Consider the following 19941-nt stretch of genomic DNA (forward strand, 5'->3'; position numbering starts at 1 on the left):
ATATTAATATCCTTCCTTCGTGAATCTTTTTCCAAACAATTTAATCGTTTTAATAAAGAAAACAAACAAATCAACAATAGAAGTTACCTTATCATTTTCGTTTTCTGATGAAAAGATGTGTATTTCTATATGACGATGCCATAATGATGCAGGGTGATATTTACGAGTCACTGCATCACCAAGAGTTATTGATTCGCCTATTGCTACAAATTTATCAAATATATCCAGGCACCAATCCGATCCATCCTTTGTTACTAGTTTCTCTGAAAATTGAAATATTAATAAATTATCACATGTATTTTCTATTTTCTTAATTAAATATGTATATTTTTTGAAATAATTTTATATAATATAATTTATGGTTAATCATTTTTAGAACTCTTCATGTTTTGTTCCATAAAGTCCTTTGTTTCGAAAAATTCAAAAGGTTTTGTGAGAACAATAGTTAATTTTGTACATATTAGCGAACTTTGAAGATATGGAAATAGGACACGTCGGCACCTTCATTGTATCTTGCAACCTTCCATATATTTGTATCTATAAACAGAAAAATGCCTCTTCATTGGTTAGTAGCTCGCCAATTTATACCAGGACTGTAATAATTTCTTAATAACTGTTGGAAAAGGCTAAGAGCTAATCAGAATTTAATCAACCAACAGTTATCAAAACACTGTTAAGGAGAAAATATGGAGAACAATCGATAGTTGACAACATAAGATTTTTATATGAGTTAGGTAATAACATAACAATATTACTGATTACTATTCTCACCGAACCTCTTTTAATTAAAAAGTAAAATATTTCGTACAAGAGGTCTACAAAAATAGAGGCATTTTTCTAGGTGAAATAGATTTATGGATGAAAATAAAGTGAATAACAATTTATAAAAACATTCCAGCAATGAAAAATTATATTAATTATAAAGTTACCTTGAATACAGTTCCTACAAAATGTGTCAAATCAAGTAAAATGAAGGATCATATTTGGAAACTAATATTTTTTTATTTTACTATTAGTTATAGCTAAATAATCACATTTAATAAAAAATAAAGTGTCGTGTCATCGTTTGTTACTAGGTTTAATGCATTGGTTATCACATAATTGGAACAAAGTCCACATGACATAACTTTGAACAGGAAAACATCTTCTTACAATGTCTTTTATCTGTGCTCATGTTTTAACTTTTATGATTTTATCTGCTTTATCTACATATTGTAAACTCAAAAAGGTTGTACAAATCATTTTTTTATACATATACTAATTTATATCAATCAATAAACTTTGTTTATAATTTGTATCCTTTTATACATAGTTATTGATTCATTTATTGATACAATTATCAATTCAATATATAAATTAATTAATAACTAATATCTATTATTGGCAACATGAAAAATATTCAATTTTTTTTTCTTAACCATTTGATAGTCGAAGTTGTGAGCGGATATTAAAATCTTGATAGTAATTAATAAAAAGTGTAACGATTTTTTCTTTCACATAAAATTCCTGAATCGACAGAGTACAAAAGGAACTCAAATGAGAAGTATAAAACTTTTTCATTCATTTAAAAATGAAAAACTCTTCTTTTTTTTTTTGCAGAGGAGGGGGGGGGGCATTTAAGCAACTAAGTAAATGTGTCATTGTCATCCAAACAAGCAATTTACATTATTATTTTACGCTTTTTTATCACATTTTGAATATTTATTAATACTCTGACACTTTGTTGGCTTTAAAGTACCAAGATGAAGTGATTGGTTAAAATCATCCTTACAAAAAAGTACATATATTAGGCCATTAGAAGATTACAACTTTAAAAAAAATGTAAACGGGAGAAAAATGGATTTTTCTATTTGTAACTATTTTGGTTTCAAGAGAAAAGAAAAGACTATTCTTGTAATATGAAATTTCATCATTTTTAGATAGAAATTCTAAAAACCGTATTGCTTAGAATCTCTAGTTTAATTTCAATGCATTTAAAAAAAAAGTATAATGCTTCATGGAACGACGTAGCTTAATAGACAATGCGCTCAGGAGAAATTATTCGCGCCCCGGTCGTCCCTAGAGAAGGAAGTATACTTAACAGGTATGGACTTCAAAAAAGATTCCCAGGTCTGATGGAATAAGTATGATTCCTTTTTAAACTGTATAGAATGAATGAAGTTTCATATGTGTTTAGTTCAACCTATGTATATTAAAAAAGAAGAAGTAATTTATATAAAATTTGAATAAACGTTTGAGTGTGCTCATGAAAACCGGAGGGTAACCCCAATGATTTTTATTAGTGTTATCTTATATATTATTAAAGCAAAATTTGTATGTTTGTAGACACTTCATAACATCTGTCAATGTCGGATACTACCACAGGTTGTATATAGATTATAATATACTTTTTTTAAAAACAAATTATTAGAAATAATGTAAAGTTTGTTCCTTAATTAATTATGAAAACAATTTGGGAAGAAAAAAATATTTTAAATATATCAAAATTTAGCTCTTTTTTAGGCAGTCCTTTATAAGTTGTTATACTAGACTTTTAAAGAAATAATAGACCCCTTTCCGACACATTTATTTTCAAAGATTTAATTAATTTTAAAAATAAGTTAATATGTGTAAATTAAACTTTCTATCGTAGGCATGTCTCTAGGAAAAAAATGGGGGTAAATATTACATTTTATTATAATAATAGCCTCCTTTTGATCATTGATTTAATCAAAATTTGAATACATATTATTAAAAATTCACTGGAGATAAAGCAATGGCAATATAAATGTGCGATTGATGTACATCGACAAAAAAAGATGCCTACAAAAGCACTTATAATTAACAAACCAACTCAATAATAACTTCAATTCCCTAGGAAGTATGGATATACTTCGTATATATAAGAGTAAAGCTATAAGTAAGGGGGAGGAAGGGGTGTTAAAAATTAATTTCCGACCAACTCCCCCCCCCCTACCACAAAATTATTTTTTCACCCATGAATCCATATTTTTTAAATCTATTTTCAATGTAATAAGAAAAAACTCGCAAATGTTGTGATCATTAAATCCTTTGTATGCTTAATGTAACAGTTTTTATAACATTTTAAGTTGATAAAGTACAGTTTTAAGGTCATATAAAAGGTCAAAGGTCAAAAAAAGGTCAACTACTTTTAATGCTTTATTTCAACGTGTGTACTAGGATGTGCAATTTCGGCTACTCGAACGATCAGAATCACTGTATTTTCTTCCGATTAGCAACATCCGCAAATGTTTGATACAATAAATTAGTACTGAATGAACTTTTTTTTCTTTGTGTCAGTTTCTTACTCTTAGTTGTATATTATAATTAATTTAAAATGGGATTAAGTGGTTAATTATCTAAATTAATATTTGATGTACTTCTCACATCATATTTATGTGTATAAATATAAATGTACTCGGTTGCAAATGCAATAAACCTCCATTCGTGACAAAATATATATTTTAAATTATTGAAAACTATTAATGACAATGACATCGTTGATTAATGAAACAAGACCAAGAGTAAAGAAAGTGCATTAAGGTGTTTCATTTATAGAAGCTTCAGACCTCCCACTTGGTGTTTGGCCCGTTAAAAAAGATATTGTGGAATGACTCATGTATCTTCTTTGACCTAAAAGGGCTGGTAAAGTCCACCAGAAGAACCAGATCAGGGGTTACAAAAATTCTTGCTTATCCTTTGAATGATCATTGTCTGCTCTGCAATATTTATACTATTGGGGAACAATATATAGGCAAATAAAATTAGAGTTCTTTATATCCGCTTCCTCTGCAATATGAGACGCCCAACATCTAAAAGAAGTTGATAAATGAAAAAAACGATATGAAAGTTTACAATGAGAGTATGGAAAAAATATTTCATATATTTTGTAAATACACATGCAAGAGAGTCTCAAGAAAGTGATTTTGGTGTCAAAATGAGGGACGAAGAATTTCAGTTTTTGCACTCAATGCGTAATGATTGTAAGAGCTACTGTTCAGAACAGGTTGATAGAAAGTGGGAGTGAACAATGGAAAGAATGCAAGCTAGGGAAAAGATCCTACAAGCCCAGCAGAATAAAGAAAGAAAAAACGGAAGATAGATCAATGAGAAGATGGACAAGGATGTCACATATAATAATGCTGAATTCACTGATGATATCTCTCAAAAGGTTGAAACTACTGATAATTTGTTCCACCCTGAAATCGAATCAAAAAAGAGATAATTTATTTTTATAAACAATCATGCATTTGATGGTGATAGTGAAAGGGATTATATGCCAAAATGCTATCGTCATATACGTATATCTTCTCGTAAGATAAAGCCTCAATTTTATAGTTGTGCCGACAAACTCATGAGTGTATACCACTGCTCTCAAAACCAGGTTGTTGCAGGCATAGTGGAGACAGTGGGTCATTTTGGCTCAAACTCTTTCTGAAATTGTTGAGCTCATAATGACCAGCTCTGACGTTTTCATTATCTAACACGATGATGGTAGTAAGAAAAAGGGGTGTGGATCATTTAATGTTCAAGGGATCACAATAAATGGCAAATATTGTGATTTTCCTACCCTTTCATCTGAGACTAGAGATAATCTGTCTCAGCTGAGACTAAACATTCTTAATATTTTCTCAATAGTCAGCGATGGTAAGTATACTCCAAAAGACATTCAAGAAATAATAACATTTAAGCTCACTGATGGAGTTAGTCACAATTTTGGAAGTGAAGAAATGGTTGCTCTTGAGTTAGGAACAGATCATATTCCAATGCATCTTCTATGCTATACACATCCAGTGATAATGTTTAACCGTGAACTCGTTAACCTTTTAGAGTAATTGAGGAAGGAATAGGCTCAGAAAAAATATATAGTAAGTTCCTGGCGACTGCTACGAGTCAACATAATTGCATCACAGAACAATTGATACATTGTATTACCAATCTTTTTAGTCAAGATTTTAATCATAAATCATGGAATCAGAGTTCCCATTTTTTAATTTATATGTTACCTACGAAGAATTTAGCACAAAGATTCCGAAAAGAACGGTGTAATCGTTCTTGTTTACCTTTGTGCTATGATTCTTTACCTCGATCCATATATTTGGTCCTTCCTTTCAAAATATGAGCATGTGACGAACAGTCTGGCTTGTATTGTGAGGTCATTTGAGGACGTCATTTAATTGAGCCTTTTCTATTAATGACAACATCCACAAACGTGTAAATACGATAAATTGACCCTAAGGAACTCTATCATGATCTTAAGACAACCAATCCTAAAGATCTTCTAAATATTTCCAGGTGGCCAGCCTTTTAATTCACAACTATGGAGTCATTTTAATCGTGTAAATATCGGGAAAAAATTCTTTCTGCAATTAGTAGTGTTGTAAATTAACATTCAGATTGCTATTGCTGTTCCAAAATTAGCCAAGGGATTCCAACGACAGAGAGCAGATATTTTTAGATTTGGAGATTTTAAATCAAACAGCAGTCTCCTTGTTAGCAAAAAAGATCCATCCAAACTCGTGCCTATTAACAACCTGACAACTGAAAGGCATGTAGGTTCAGTTCAATATGAGGTATCCATTTGTGGGACTGCTAATTTGACTTCTGCGAGTAACAGCATCGTGAAGGCAAAGTCAATTGATCTTATGGAATTCAAACCAGTTGATGAAATGAATACATTCCGTAGTCTTGTACGTCAAGATGGTGAGCTTGCAGCGATCTGGAAGAGATGGAATGATTCACTACAAAAGTTGGAAGAAATGGGACTTGGCGTTAAAGAGGCTCAAAATAAGAATTTGGATAGAAAACGAAAAACCAGATGAAGTAGATGAAGTCACCAACTCCAACATACAGAATTATTCAGAAAAGCTCAAATCGAACGGCAAAACAACATACCCATTTAAGAATATAAAAATGGGGAAAAATGACTTTTTTGTGACCTTAGAAATATATATCTCCTCAATTTATATCTTTGTAATCATATCGTTTTTATTATAAAATTTCATTATTGTCTTCAACATATGCAAATTTATTCCTTTTTTTTAAAAAAAAAAGAAAAATATGGTAAAAATAAGTGTTTTTAAGGCTTAAAAAAAGTAATTTGTGGTACTAAAAGGGATTTTTTTGTATTTTTTGGACCGATTTGATTTTTTTTTTTTTTTCCAATGCGTTAAATATTACTCTACGGAATGAGACACAAAATTTGCAGTGACACGCTTATGTTATGAAAAATAAAAGACAACTCAAAACCAATATTTGATGTGTTTAAATACTATATTTAAATCCCCATCGTACCACGCTGTCATGAGGGCAGCTCGGAGCGAATCCAAATTTGGTTGATAAGTACGGCAGACATTCTTCTCCGAGACACGCCAAACTAAAAAAAAACCAGGCCACATGGAGGAAGGCCAGAAGTTGTTAAAAAGTTTAGGTTCTTCCTTGTCTGTATGAGGCTCAAATAAACTTCTTGATGTTTTAGGTTTTTAGGAAGGAGATGCCAATCTCAACAGCCTTCTCGGCGCAGATGAGATCACATAAATGTTACCCTCCTTGTTTTTTCTCCGACGTTTTTACAGAAAGAGACATGTTTATTTTGGTTTCAGCTGTCGGGTAGTTGCATAATGAAACCAATGAAAAATAGTGGAGAATAAATCGAGTTCAAGCTTTTAATTCAACTTCTGCAAAGCCAAGTAAAGATTTCATACGTCATGTTGGAAAACTATAAAGTTATGTAACGTCAACTGTGATATTATAAAAAACGACATCTTGTGGGTGAAAAACCTTTCACAATGCTACAGAATCTTCTAAGATGTACTTTGCACTAAAAAAAAAAGAATGTGAAGACTTTCTTTAAGAATAATTTGGTTCTTTTTTAATATAATGACTTTTTTATAGCAAATGATATTTTATTTGATCTTTTAATGAGAAAAGCTATTTCTTTTTTTGGGCCCTCTTGATAAACTGTGTCAATATTTAATTGAATAACGTTTTTATTAAAGAAAAGAATATCTTCATCAATTTCTATAGAGACCTTTAAAAAGAAATGATGATATTGTTCATTTTTTCAAAGGGACTCTCAAATTGATTTCAATATCTTTTAAAAGTAAATGTTTAACAAAATAAAATAAAAAGATTTAAAAAAATGGTGGTTTCTAAATCTTGCTAAAATATAATTTATGGGAAATGCAATATTCTTATATGTATGAAGTTTTTTTAGGACCAAAAAAAAAAACCCTAAAAATACCTATATAACACAACGGATAGAAAAAAAAATTGTGTCATATTTTAAACCATTTATTTTTAGATTAGAAGTACGTTAAAAAATATTTTCATTGATATATAGTCGTATTTATTTGAAAATAAAACTTTTTTCAATAATCATATATTATAATATTGTAGAAGTCGTGTAGAAGCCTCTTTATGAAAATTAATTAAAAATATGTCATATTACTATATTAGTATGTATATAAGATTAAATGGCGGTTTTTTAACAAGGGAGTTATATAAAGAAAATCAAATTTAATTTTCGAAGAAATATAACACAATTAAAAACATGTAACATAAAACTTTGGAAATAAATACAATAAGCAGAACTAAGGTTTGATTTTTTTTTTTCAAACATAGTAGTATACTATGTATGGAGATGGAGATGATTTCAGATATTTATCTGAATTTATTCGAAGGTGTTGATCGATTATGTATTTATGACCTTTTTTGTGACTTTGACCATTATTTTTTTTTATTTATTATTATAAGAAGCAATTTTATAAAATCTTCATAATTAGGTACATCAATTTGACATCTTGTACTTTAATGTGCTCCAAAGTTATTGTCTATTATGTATCTTTGTGACCTCTCAATATTTTTATGGCATCTTATTGTGACCATATATTTTATTCTTACTAAGTTAGATCGATATCGATCCGTAACTTTTTCCGTAATCATGGTGACTAGTAGACAAACAAACTGAGGGAAAATATTACCTCCATTCAACTTTGTTGACAGAGGTAATTACAAGTAATGATCCAAAGTACATAACATTATCATACACTTTTAAAACCCGACTAACGTATGAGCTTTGATATTAAGTAATGGCTCGGGAAGTGGTATTATATGGTATTAAATAAAATTATGATTCTTTCTATTTAAGTAATTGGAGTATTATATCATCTAATTTAAATATTGATTATACACAACAAATATAATATATACTCTAAAAAATCACTGTTTGATCAATAAGCTATAGACAATTATATATAAAAGCACTATGTCAATCTCAGTATACTTAAGTATATTAAAAAACATTTTAGCAAATATTAAACAATCAAAATATATTTAATTAATTCAGAATACTCAAGGAGTCAATATGCTTTTAAAAATCATATAGAAAAATATGGCAAATTCTACGGATTTTGTAAAATGAATTAAAGATATGCATTTATTTATACTGAAGACATTAACACGTGTTTTTTGTTTATTAATATCTTATTTTACATCATATAATAGTCTTTAAAAAGTTTTAAATTTAGTTAATTGTATTTCAAAAATTATTACTCTTATTTAAAAAAATAAGGGAACGGTTGTTAATTTCAACTCATGTGTCTTGGTTTCCAAGACAAACAATGGAATAGTTAGTTATGTGGTGCTTTTCAATAATATCTTAATAAAGGAAACTTTCATGTCCCTTATAAACCATCAATCAGATTGTCATCTTAGAGTTTGAGTTACTTAAAATGATTGTCAAATTTAAGAAACTCGTGCTCTTCATCCTCCGAGAATTATATCTATATTTTGAAAATAATACTGATGCTTAAACGTCTGGGTTTGGCATATTTTTTTTCGGATTGGAGGTTCAACCAAGGAGAAGGGTTTCTAGAGGGGATTCAATTACACATCAATATGCCTGAAGGCATAATTTTTGCTCAAATTATTCGCAAAATTTGACAATACAATACCTTTGTTTACCTACGGAGATGAAATCATGAGACCTGAAGACACCGTTTTAGCATCGCTATTGCAGAGTGAGTAATATGCAGTTCAAAATATCATTCATATTATAAGGCTCCAATTCCTTCATATCTCCTTAGATAAGTTAATTTTGAACTCCGTGTTACCTTGAAGTGATCCACTCACTCCCATAATCTGGCAATATATCTTCTGGATCTTCGATTTCGGTGCCAAGTTTTCCATGGTGGTACTCAAAGATCGTCTTACTGGCTATACATAAAGAATTTTGCAGGGAAAATTGACCTTAAATGGGCTCTTATAGCAGAAGTTTGCAATACATGCGACTGTATAATGTTTTAATATAAATTCAAATTACTAATAGATACATTAAGTAGGCATGAACGAGATAAATAAGTTAATAAAAACGAAAGGAACACACCATTAATAGCAGACCACTTAAGAAATAAATTAAAATTGTCAATTGTCGATATATTGTTTCAATTATTTTATATTATCATTGCAGACTAAATAGTTTTACATCTTCATGAAAAGATCCTCTCCGATGGTGATACATGTGTGAAGTGAGTATCTTCCCATAAATAAATCTAAAACTATTGCTGAAAATATAAGTTTTACAGCAAACAAGTTGAAAAGAAGGAATACAAATTCAAGCATAATTTGTAAACTTTATTTGTTTTCATTTACTATGGAATATTTATCCTTCATCTGAGGTATACTCAAAAAATTTATTATATTCCGAAGTCAATAACGGCCTCTTCTGTAGCTTCGTCTTGAAGGTTCCATCAATATCTGTCCAGGATTCATTTGGCCTCTTTTCCGTCTAAATAAACGAGTAATCACTTTGCTGACCCGTATTGAGCTGTCCAAACTTCCGATTTAACTTCATGAATTTCCATCAATTTCTCCAACTCTGGAGAGACCCCAACAAATTATTGCATGAAGGATGTAAAGATGGAGCCTTGAATTTTGAAGCCTTGTTTATGAAAAAAAAACAACTCTATTCATCCTCCTGAAGGACCTCCTTGTGAATTTTAGAATTGAACTACTCCAAAACATTGAACTAATGTTCCAGTAGGTATTATCCGACAGTGGGAAGCAAAGCCATACAGTACTTGTAGTCAATTAACTAGCAGAGTTATTCTCTAAAATTACTCTTGATATGGTCTAAAAGCTCAATTGCTCTCTTGAAAAACCAGTTGGAGAGCTGTCAAAGCCGACCATTCTCCAAAGACTCCCATACATTCATCTTATCACCTCACATAATTTATTACTAAAATAAGTAAACTATAGTTAATAGTTATTTATTAATACTAGAATTAGAACATATTCAGTATTCTACTTTCTACACTTGTGACTCAAATTTACCTATTTTTATTAATACATGAATACATTCTACTTTATAGCTTGAGTTGTTATTATAGAAATAATAGCCAAATAATGCCCCTGGCGGATAAAAAAAGTAAATTCCGACCAAGACATTTTTTAGCTGTTTATTGTTTCCCTACTTGGTTTAAAGCTTTAGTCCTCAATTTCCATCCCTTTTAAAAAAATACAACTCTGGTATTAGAGAAGCTTAACAGTAATACAAGGTTATGCAATAATGCGTAATAACGACAGATGTTTGACTTCCACCATACTTTTTAATATTAACATTATAGTGTATGAGGGGTTGCATATTTTGTCAAAATCTGTCTTTCTTGCTGAGCAGTCTGTACTATACATCAAATTGATAATTCTAGCAATAGTCACGACATAGACTAAGATTGGTTCCATGTTTTGTCATAATCTGTGTGTCTTGCCCAGCAGTCGGTACGATACATCAAATTGAAAATTCTAGCAAGCCTGATTAACTGATGGTCTAACCTTGATATGGAAGGTATTGTTGATATTCTGGATCAAAATACTGTTACTTATAGATTGGATCGAAAATCATTGGATGGGGGGGGCGGGAATCGTTATTATTTGAGGTTTTTTTTTTTATCTTTTGGATATTTATGTTGTTAATTCGCATATTATTTACAAAAAAAAAATCCGAAAGGATTGGAATTATTGGATTTCAAAATTATTTTACCAAAATCGCTTATCGGTAAATAGAGTTGTCGAATGGGAATAAAATTCATATCAAATGTAAAACATGCTAAGTATATTTATGTATTGTTGCTGGAAAAAAATCAAGAAATTGGTATGGTGATTATCATGCTAAAAAAGAATATTTATTTTTTTATAGTAAAAATTGTATTTATTTTAATTTTAAATATAGTAAATGGTTATGTTTTAGGAAATAATTCTAAGAATAAGTATGTTTACCCTTCAGAACCATAGGGACACCAGTATCCCCAAAAATATATCAAAACCTAGATATGCAATCGTTGCTAATTTTAAAAAAATTATTTTCTTTATCCCACTGAGTAAAAAATATCAAAAAGGTTGCTGAAAATATCAAAGGGACCCAATTTATCTGAAATTTGTAAATGATAAATAAATTAGAAATTAAAATGCATACTTGGGTTTTTTTAGTAATTTTTGATCAGTGAGCAGGATTTTTTTAGAAAAATATATTTTTGAGAGTGGAAATAAATTTATTAATTTGTTTGTATTTCAAAAATTCTGTATTTGATTTACATAATTATCTTGCATCGATCCAATTTTAAGGTATCTTGATTATTCATGTCTAGATTCACTAAAGAAGGCAATTAAAATCTTACATCTATCAAAATGGGAATTAAATTTCTTCTAAAGTCTTCAAAAATTGAACTGGGGTTTTTGGGAATATACAATTGAGGAAAATATGATTAATTGTTTTTTCTTAAAATGATTTTCACCACCTACTTTTTTCATTATAAAACATTAAAATCAATTGACCATATCATGCAAAAAAACATTAGCTAAATGTAGTTTTAAGTACGAACCTACGTATATTTAACCCAAAAATGCATGCAAAGATGAATAATTGAAGTTAATTATTTCCTCATTCATAATATCATTATAAATTAATAAAGCGGATAAAATGACATTGATAATTGTATACATTTGTAATTACGAAGCCTTCTAAAAATGTGCAACTTCCATTGTCTTTCTGGATATTCCTTTCAATTTTTTAGCAAAAGAATGAAGAAACAACTGATATTTTGAGTGACACCATATATTTTTAGTACAAAAATATCACGAAAAAATCCCTTCCACCTACCAGGACCTAAAATACCCTCCAATTGACACAAAAATAGGAAAATTCACTGAGATATTTCGTCGCACTTTTGGAATATTTACTCAAACAATTTTAAGGTTTTTTACAGTATAAACAAAAGACTTAATTTTGAGCCTTATTAAAGAGGGATTTACTGAAATAATAACTCATAGCAAATAAAAATTGCTCACTTCATATCAATATGTTTAAATCTTATTTTAAGATTTAATCAAAAACCAAAACATCGATACAATTTTGCATCTTTCTCCTCCTTTTGTGAGATTGTCCGTTCGTTTTTTCCTACTACACGCAAAAGGTATCGGGTTGAATTTTCTATATTTTGGAGTATACTTGTAAAAGTATATGAATCTTTGGATCCTTAAAAGCTTGACGGTCATAAAAATAGTCATTACAAATTTGACAAAGAAAAAAATCTTTATTGATTTTCAAAACAAGTACGAGTAATTATTATCATAAAAATCTTCAAAAAGACAATAAAAAACTAATTATAAAGGAAGATTTTTTTGTAAAGTTCAAATTGATGATTATTCTACAAGGATTTTTATTTTTTGAACAATACAACTTTCTCCGCATTTAATCGACAAAATGATCTTGTCATGTTAATATCCTATCTACCGAAGATTATTTAAAATTTCATTAAATAGTTAAAGGTGGAACAACCAAAAATGAAACTCATTTGAAGGGATCTTTGACCTGAGTAATTTATAGTTTTATACATATGTATTTTGTAATGAATCAGTAGAAAGAAAAAAAATTATTTTGTTAATTCAACGGTCAAGGTCAGTGGCCGTGGCATTAGGTTACATGCGTTTATACTCTACGTACATATATTATACTCATACCAGATCAAAAACGCCTCATGATTACTGAAATTATATTATCATAAATTTTATTATTTATGTTGAATTAAAATATTCTAATTTTATTTTAGTACATACAAATACCCAGGGCAATGCTCAAATTGTATACTTGTACCAATGGATTATACAAGTTCTTTTATCTGATAATGCTTTATTTAATTAGCACTTGCTATTTTCCGGAGATGGTATGGTGTCGAAAAACAGACACACTTTGCTATAATAATATATTTAGAAGTCCTTGGTGCTATTCTAAATTTTTCATGCGCACACTTAAACGTATCTACTCAATACTTAAAAAGTATATCCTCAATAACAAAAAAATACTAATAACAACATGATATTTTTTTTTATATGATGTGATGAGCGAGGGAATACTTTTAATAACGTTTAATAACGAGTCGTCAACTCATATTATATACAGTATATAACAAAATTTTATTTATTTTTATGTACCAATCATTTTTTTAATATTGCGCACGCTCAATTGTATTGTTATTTTTTAGATAAAGTATCTAAAATAAACTTATTTCATTTAGATCTGTCAAAATTACATATTTATTATTATAAATATTAAACGATTGATGAAACTCTGACCACACTTTGAGCTTTATAATATACCATTGTAAAATTATCACTTTCCAATTTTCGTTAGAAAGTCATGAATTACACCATCAACTTACCCAACAAACATTTCGTTGTCATATAAAGCTATGTAGGCTAAATACGGGTTTTTAAAGTTATGTAACATCTGGTAACCTTTCTTCCGAAAAGAAAACCAAAAAAAAAAAAGGCCCAAAATTAGGTTTCAGCAGTTTGCAAATTCTTTCTAACTATGCCATTATTATTCAACAATTGTTAAAAATTATTCTCAGCTTTAATAAAAACTAACGAAGCATCGTTCAAAACAAGGATTAGGTGTAAAAAAGTTCAAATATCCACAGCCAAATCAAAATATATAGTAAATTTATGTGGCTCTCTATTTTTTCACTATTATAGCCTAATCTACGTTTCTTTATAAAAAATACTTTATACAGTTGCTAGTTTTTTGTTAATTATTCTAACATTATATTTTTATCAATAAACTACCATTCAAAAGTTCAGCACAAGTTTGATTAAATGAACGCTAAAACTGAGCATTAAAATAATTCATGGAATATCTCATTGCAATAAATTTATCACAATTAAATATACTACCGTCAATTATTCATTTAAAACGTTTCATCGCAATTCTTGGTTGCTATTTATAGTATTTCTTGGTACACGTTATAGCTTGTACAAAATTGCAAATTATAAATGATATACAAATATCTTGATATGCCTACAAAAAAATATGATTAAGTGATTAATATAATCAATAATAATTGATTATATCGTAATGCTTTTAATGACAAAGAAGTATATCAATTAATGAATACGAAATGAATCTTTGTATTTCAATCCTAGAAGTTAATTCCGAGTGATAATTAACATAATGGAAAAAAATAAAACAGATGCCCCAAAAAGCACTTATGTTCCTAATATTTGATTACTCAATGATATATACTGTACAGTATGTCTAGTATTGTGTCGGTGCTTATTTAAGACTCAAGATCCGTCTAGTTCAATCTCGCTCCGGTCCAGTTAAGTCCTGCAAATCAATCCTAAAACAGATAAAGTTCGATCTTTGATGACGTTACTAAACTTTTTTTTTTTTTTTAATCAGTTATAAAACTGTCAGTCTAAAGGATATCGTTCCAAGGACTGATAAGACCAGTCCTAAGACTAGACGTGACCAAATAAATAATGACTGACACAACATTAATTATACCTCACTTATTACGTCATATATACAATCGATTAGAGTGACGACCAATTTTATAGGTCTCAATTTTTGTATCACAAAAATTTTCTCGGTTATAGATGAACACTAGTTGGAGTGAAAGTGGTATTCGTATTATTTATCCATCACGTCCCACTAAGTGTGCTATATTGTAGGTCATGAGTGCCATGAGATCCACTTGAGGATTTTTTAAGAGGCACCAAAAAAAAAAAAAAAAAAAATTTTTGATCGAAATTTATTTTGTAAAAACAAACAATATAACAAAAAAAATGAAAGAGTCAAAAATGCATTATGAAATGGGACCATATTCTAGGGTCCATCTGTTCGAAAGAAAATGCAAAATTTCTCAAACATAGCGCTATTTCAATTTTTCCTTTATTTTTGTGTAAATCTGTAGCGTAGGGGTAAAAATTTTTATGGATGACTGCCCACTGTGTTAGTCTTGCAGCTTCGTAATTTTTTTTTTGCTCGCAGTTAAAATGCGTACTCTGTTTTGTCTCCAGATTTTCTATAATTTTGAAATGTCCATCCCCCCCAATAAAACGTCTCCCTCTCCTAGTTAAAAAATCTTAGTTGCACCACTGAAATATGAAAAAAGTGAGTCAGTCTGTGCCTACACTGTACCGTTAACTATTAAAGAATATATATATATATTAATACCAAGTACATAGTATGCCATCAGAATAATAAAAAGTCCTTCTCGTTTTCCCTATTCTAAAACTATGTTTAATTGATTTGGAGATGAATCACCTTGACTTTGTTTCTTTAGAATAAGGTGATTTTCTTTATATTTAGGTTCATTGTCTCTTTTGAAAGATTATTCTTGAATGTGTTAAGAATATAATTATATAATTAAGCGTAATAGAAAATTGATGAGTTCCTAATAGAAAAATGGCTCACTACATAGGGCATTATGTCAAATTCTGAGAGAATATATAAAAACTAACTGATTTTCTTGAAGTATTATTGAGATAATTGAAAGAAGTAGGATGGGATATAATATTATCTCCTTCTCACACGCATTAACTGTTTTACAACATAAATTACTTCAGTTGATGAACAACTTACCCCTTCTTTTTAACATTTGTTAATAATTATCTATCTACTTCAATATGGGTTCAGTATATTCTTTATTTTTATTTCTGAATATTTTTTCACATCCATCTTTTTTGTTCAGTCCCCGTATATAATCTTATGTAAATAATTTTTATTATCAAAAGAAAGGAGTGCTAAACACAGTTGAACATCAAGAATGTTGAAGGGTGTGCTGTGTAATAGTAAATGAACGTGCCCAAAATTCAACGCAAAAAAGAACAAAATAATCTACTCTAGTGATTACATATATATAACGCCTAATTATTTGTGTATATGTTATACATATGTTCCAACCTATGAAGAACGTGAGTAAATACATATTTATATATTTGAAAATAAATAAAAAATATAAAAAATTTTTGGAAAATATTTCAAATATAAAAAATTTTTTGAATATTTTTTTTTTCAAAAATCTACAGCTATTCTGACAAAAATTTCTAGAATAACATTAAATATTAAATTTATTTTTTCAAAAATATACAGTTGATCACAAAAATTAAATTTTTGAGAATAAATTTCAAAAATCAACAGCAGTTTTCAAAAAATTAAATTTTTTGAATTAAAATGTAAATATTAAATTTTATAGTAAAAAGCACAAATTCCTTAATTTGAGGGAGACTACAGTCCCTCCAGCCCAACCCCTGCGGACACCTCTCCCTATTCTCTCTACAAGTTTCAACTACCCTCTGACCTTATATACAAGGGTTGTTGTTAACCCACGACCTTCAAAACAAAGTGATTTGATAATTTTTTGAGTATTTTTACCCTTTTTATAGGTTTGAGCCAACATTTGAATTTGAAAAAAAAAATGGAATTTTTTTATTGTAAATGAAATACTAATTGCAATTTACACTTCATATAAATTCATTTTTCGTATAAACAGTTGAAATAGTTAGATGATATTTCTTTTCAAACAAAACCAATAAAAAAAAGCAGGTTTTTAAATCTTTAAATTACATGTTCTCAAGACTAGAAGATTGCATATTAGCAACTATTTGAAATCAACATTTTTATAAATAAACTAAAGCTCATGTGGACGATCGATTTTTTCTTTCTCAAAAGGTAATATATATTATTCACAGAATTCAAATTGGAAGTTCTCAATAAACAAAAACGATACGGAAAAAATTAATTTGCATATTAATGATTGTACATATATCTATGTTCATTCAGTACAGCATACAAGACTTTAAAGTTTTGCGGACAAAGTAGAGTTCATCGACCTCACCGGAATGTTGATATATGGAGCATGCAATTAATAAATATCTGATTTGATCAACCTACCTATTTATACCACGCTATATGGAGTAGTCAGTTAAATTATCTCAGAATCATTATAAGTTAATTATTGTCAGTCATGCGTTTTTGGGCTTACAATACCCTACATGTTCCTTTTGGTTTAAGTGAATCCGAGCTAATACATTGGACGTTGTTTGTTGTCCTGACACTCGGTCAAAGATCAATTTTGTTTGGAGGTAGACCTTCATTTATTTTTTCCAGACCAGTTTGGACCCTTATTTCAATTCAATGGTGGCTTGAATCCATGGATCAAAATTCATCAATCGTAGATCGTTTTTTTGGAAAAAAAGGTAATACATAACAAAAAAACATATTTATTTTCAATAATTTCATTATTATTTTTTGTGTAGAGTGAATAAATGTAATTACGATTAATTAGTTCAATCTAAGATAAATTATAATGGTATCCTACCGGTCAAGGATTTTCAGGCCTAATCCAACACTAGTGTTGTTGTTTTTAACTTTGTACCTTCTATAGAAAATACGTAAATAGTTGTATAATGTAATAATGATATAGTTGTAAGAAGGTACCTATGTCTCTTTCTTGGAATAATTTTCCTTTTTATAAGCACCACTAAATACATCAATTCGGGAATGCCAATAACTATTATTCCTCATTAGGTTTACTTTTCCTGAAAGTGTGTTACTAACGCCATTTAATTGCATTATTATATTATTTTTGCAAGTGGTACTACATACATCATCTAAAATCACTGCATGCGTTAAGAATACATAATTACATTATATACCTGTGCATGTGTAATGTATTTGTGTCCATTTAAGGAATTTTAAAAGATTGTTATTAATAGCTAGGGATTTTACATAATATACACGTACAAATACGGAAAAATTCAATATGCAAGTTATAACATTTGATCCATGGTTTCAGACCACCGTTGGACCGAAATATCGGTCCAAATTGGTGTGGGAGAAAAATAACTAAAGGCCAAATTGCCAAAAAAGAATCCATCTCGAACTGAGTCTCAACACTACAACGAAACAACTGCTGAACAAAAACGAAATTAGTTTTCTTTTTATACCATGTCTCTACGTATATAAATGTCTGAGATCACTTGCCGCAGGTGTTATTCCCGAGAAGGCAGCAAAGACTGTTGGCATCTCCATCCGGACTGTCTTTAATAGTAGAAAGACAGTTACAACAACAATATGACTGACTTCTGTTCTGCCTTCATATATTACCCTGATCTCCACCTCCTCCAGTTTAAGAGGGTTTAGAGAAGAATTTCTTCCGCAACTCTCATCCAAATTTAGATTCGTTACAGTCTGCCATCATAAGAGCGTGGTACGCTATCGCCAAGAGCTAACTACCTTTCCACCAGCGTTACGAGGCTGTTATTGCTTGTGAAGGAAGATATAATGAATAAAAAATATAGCCAAATATAGTATTTATACATATCACTAATTGGTGTTGAGTTGTCTTATCTTGATTCCACATTTTTATTTTTTTTGTGATTAAGGCATACTACTGCAAGTTTTGGGTCCCCACTTTTTAGTTCAAGGTATCCGTGATTATAATAACTTTTAATTTCAATTCTGGACCGATATTTGAATAAAATGTTGAAGACGTCAATTTTTATTAATTAAAATAAAAAAACGATGGATTTGATGAAATAATACATACATTTATATGAATTGATTCTAATAAAAGACCGAATAAATTGTCGGTTCAGAGTCTAAGACCAATTGAAGTAAGGTCAAATGTATGGGTGGTCAGAACTTCCTGATATTTTGAAATTAGTTGGAATTTTGTCTATTTCTTAGTACAATAATGTTTTTTTTTTTGTTTTTCTTTGTTATTTTAATCAATCGAAATCAATGATGTTCGATTTGTTTCTTCAAAATCTACATGAACAAGTTGTTGGTAAGAAAAAGGTCATTTTTTATATTACAAATGAACTGACTCACTGTTTTTATTTAGGCTTGTAATAAAAGATTTAATGGTTTTCTCCGTATAAACTCTTTCAAATTAGATTTACGATTATTTTTAACACAAAGTTTTAGCACTTATTCGATGACACAATACAGATTTCAATATAAAAAGATAACATGTTAGACATTTGCAAATTTCCCCATTGATGATCTATTGATTATAATATTTTTTATATGTTGTTCAATGTTATTTTGTTGCTAACATTTTTACATTTGGTATTTAACTTTTTTGAGGTTTAGCCGAATGACATATTCGCCTTTTTTTATAATATAGGTTCGAACTTTTTGTTGTCCGTCTGGGTTGGTCTCATTTAAAATTATGTATGGAGCTATTGTATAGATGAACTGTTGATGACGTCATGTAGGTTTCAAATTTGTGCATATCAGCATAATAACGTCATATTTTGTTAAATATGTCGAATAAATTATATAATTTCAACTCATAGAAAATCGGTTGACAGATTGAGATCTAACAAATATTTATGATTTGAAAACAATTTCGGTCCACGGTCTGGACCGAAATATCGGGCATGAAAATTCCCATAAGACCGAATTAGTGACAATATTGGTACTGCACCGAGTCTCAACACAAATAGATGTGAATAAATCTGTTAAAAAAATCAATCACTTAAAGAGATACCTAAATAGCAAAGATTGCTACTAGCATATCCATTCTGAATTCCTGTAGAATGTGTAATACATACAGACTATAAGAATAGTAACCTAGGTGTGAACTCCTTATTTGT

The 19941-nt window shown here is 29.3% G+C and overlaps 1 protein-coding gene across 1 annotated transcript in view; it reads right to left on the reverse strand.

The window, feature by feature from the left end:
- Positions 1–19941, reverse strand: part of LOC121129720 (heat shock 70 kDa protein 12A) — a 212442-nt gene that overhangs the window by 10909 nt on the left and 181592 nt on the right. Inside the window, exon 9 of the mRNA XM_040725439.2 lies at positions 88–263. Within this exon, the coding sequence (XP_040581373.2) occupies positions 88–263 (176 nt within the window). The remainder of the gene's footprint in view (positions 1–87; positions 264–19941) is intronic.

This window comes from Lepeophtheirus salmonis, chromosome 14, assembly GCF_016086655.4.
Source record: "Lepeophtheirus salmonis chromosome 14, UVic_Lsal_1.4, whole genome shotgun sequence".
NCBI classification, from domain to species: Eukaryota; Metazoa; Arthropoda; class Copepoda; order Siphonostomatoida; family Caligidae; genus Lepeophtheirus; species Lepeophtheirus salmonis.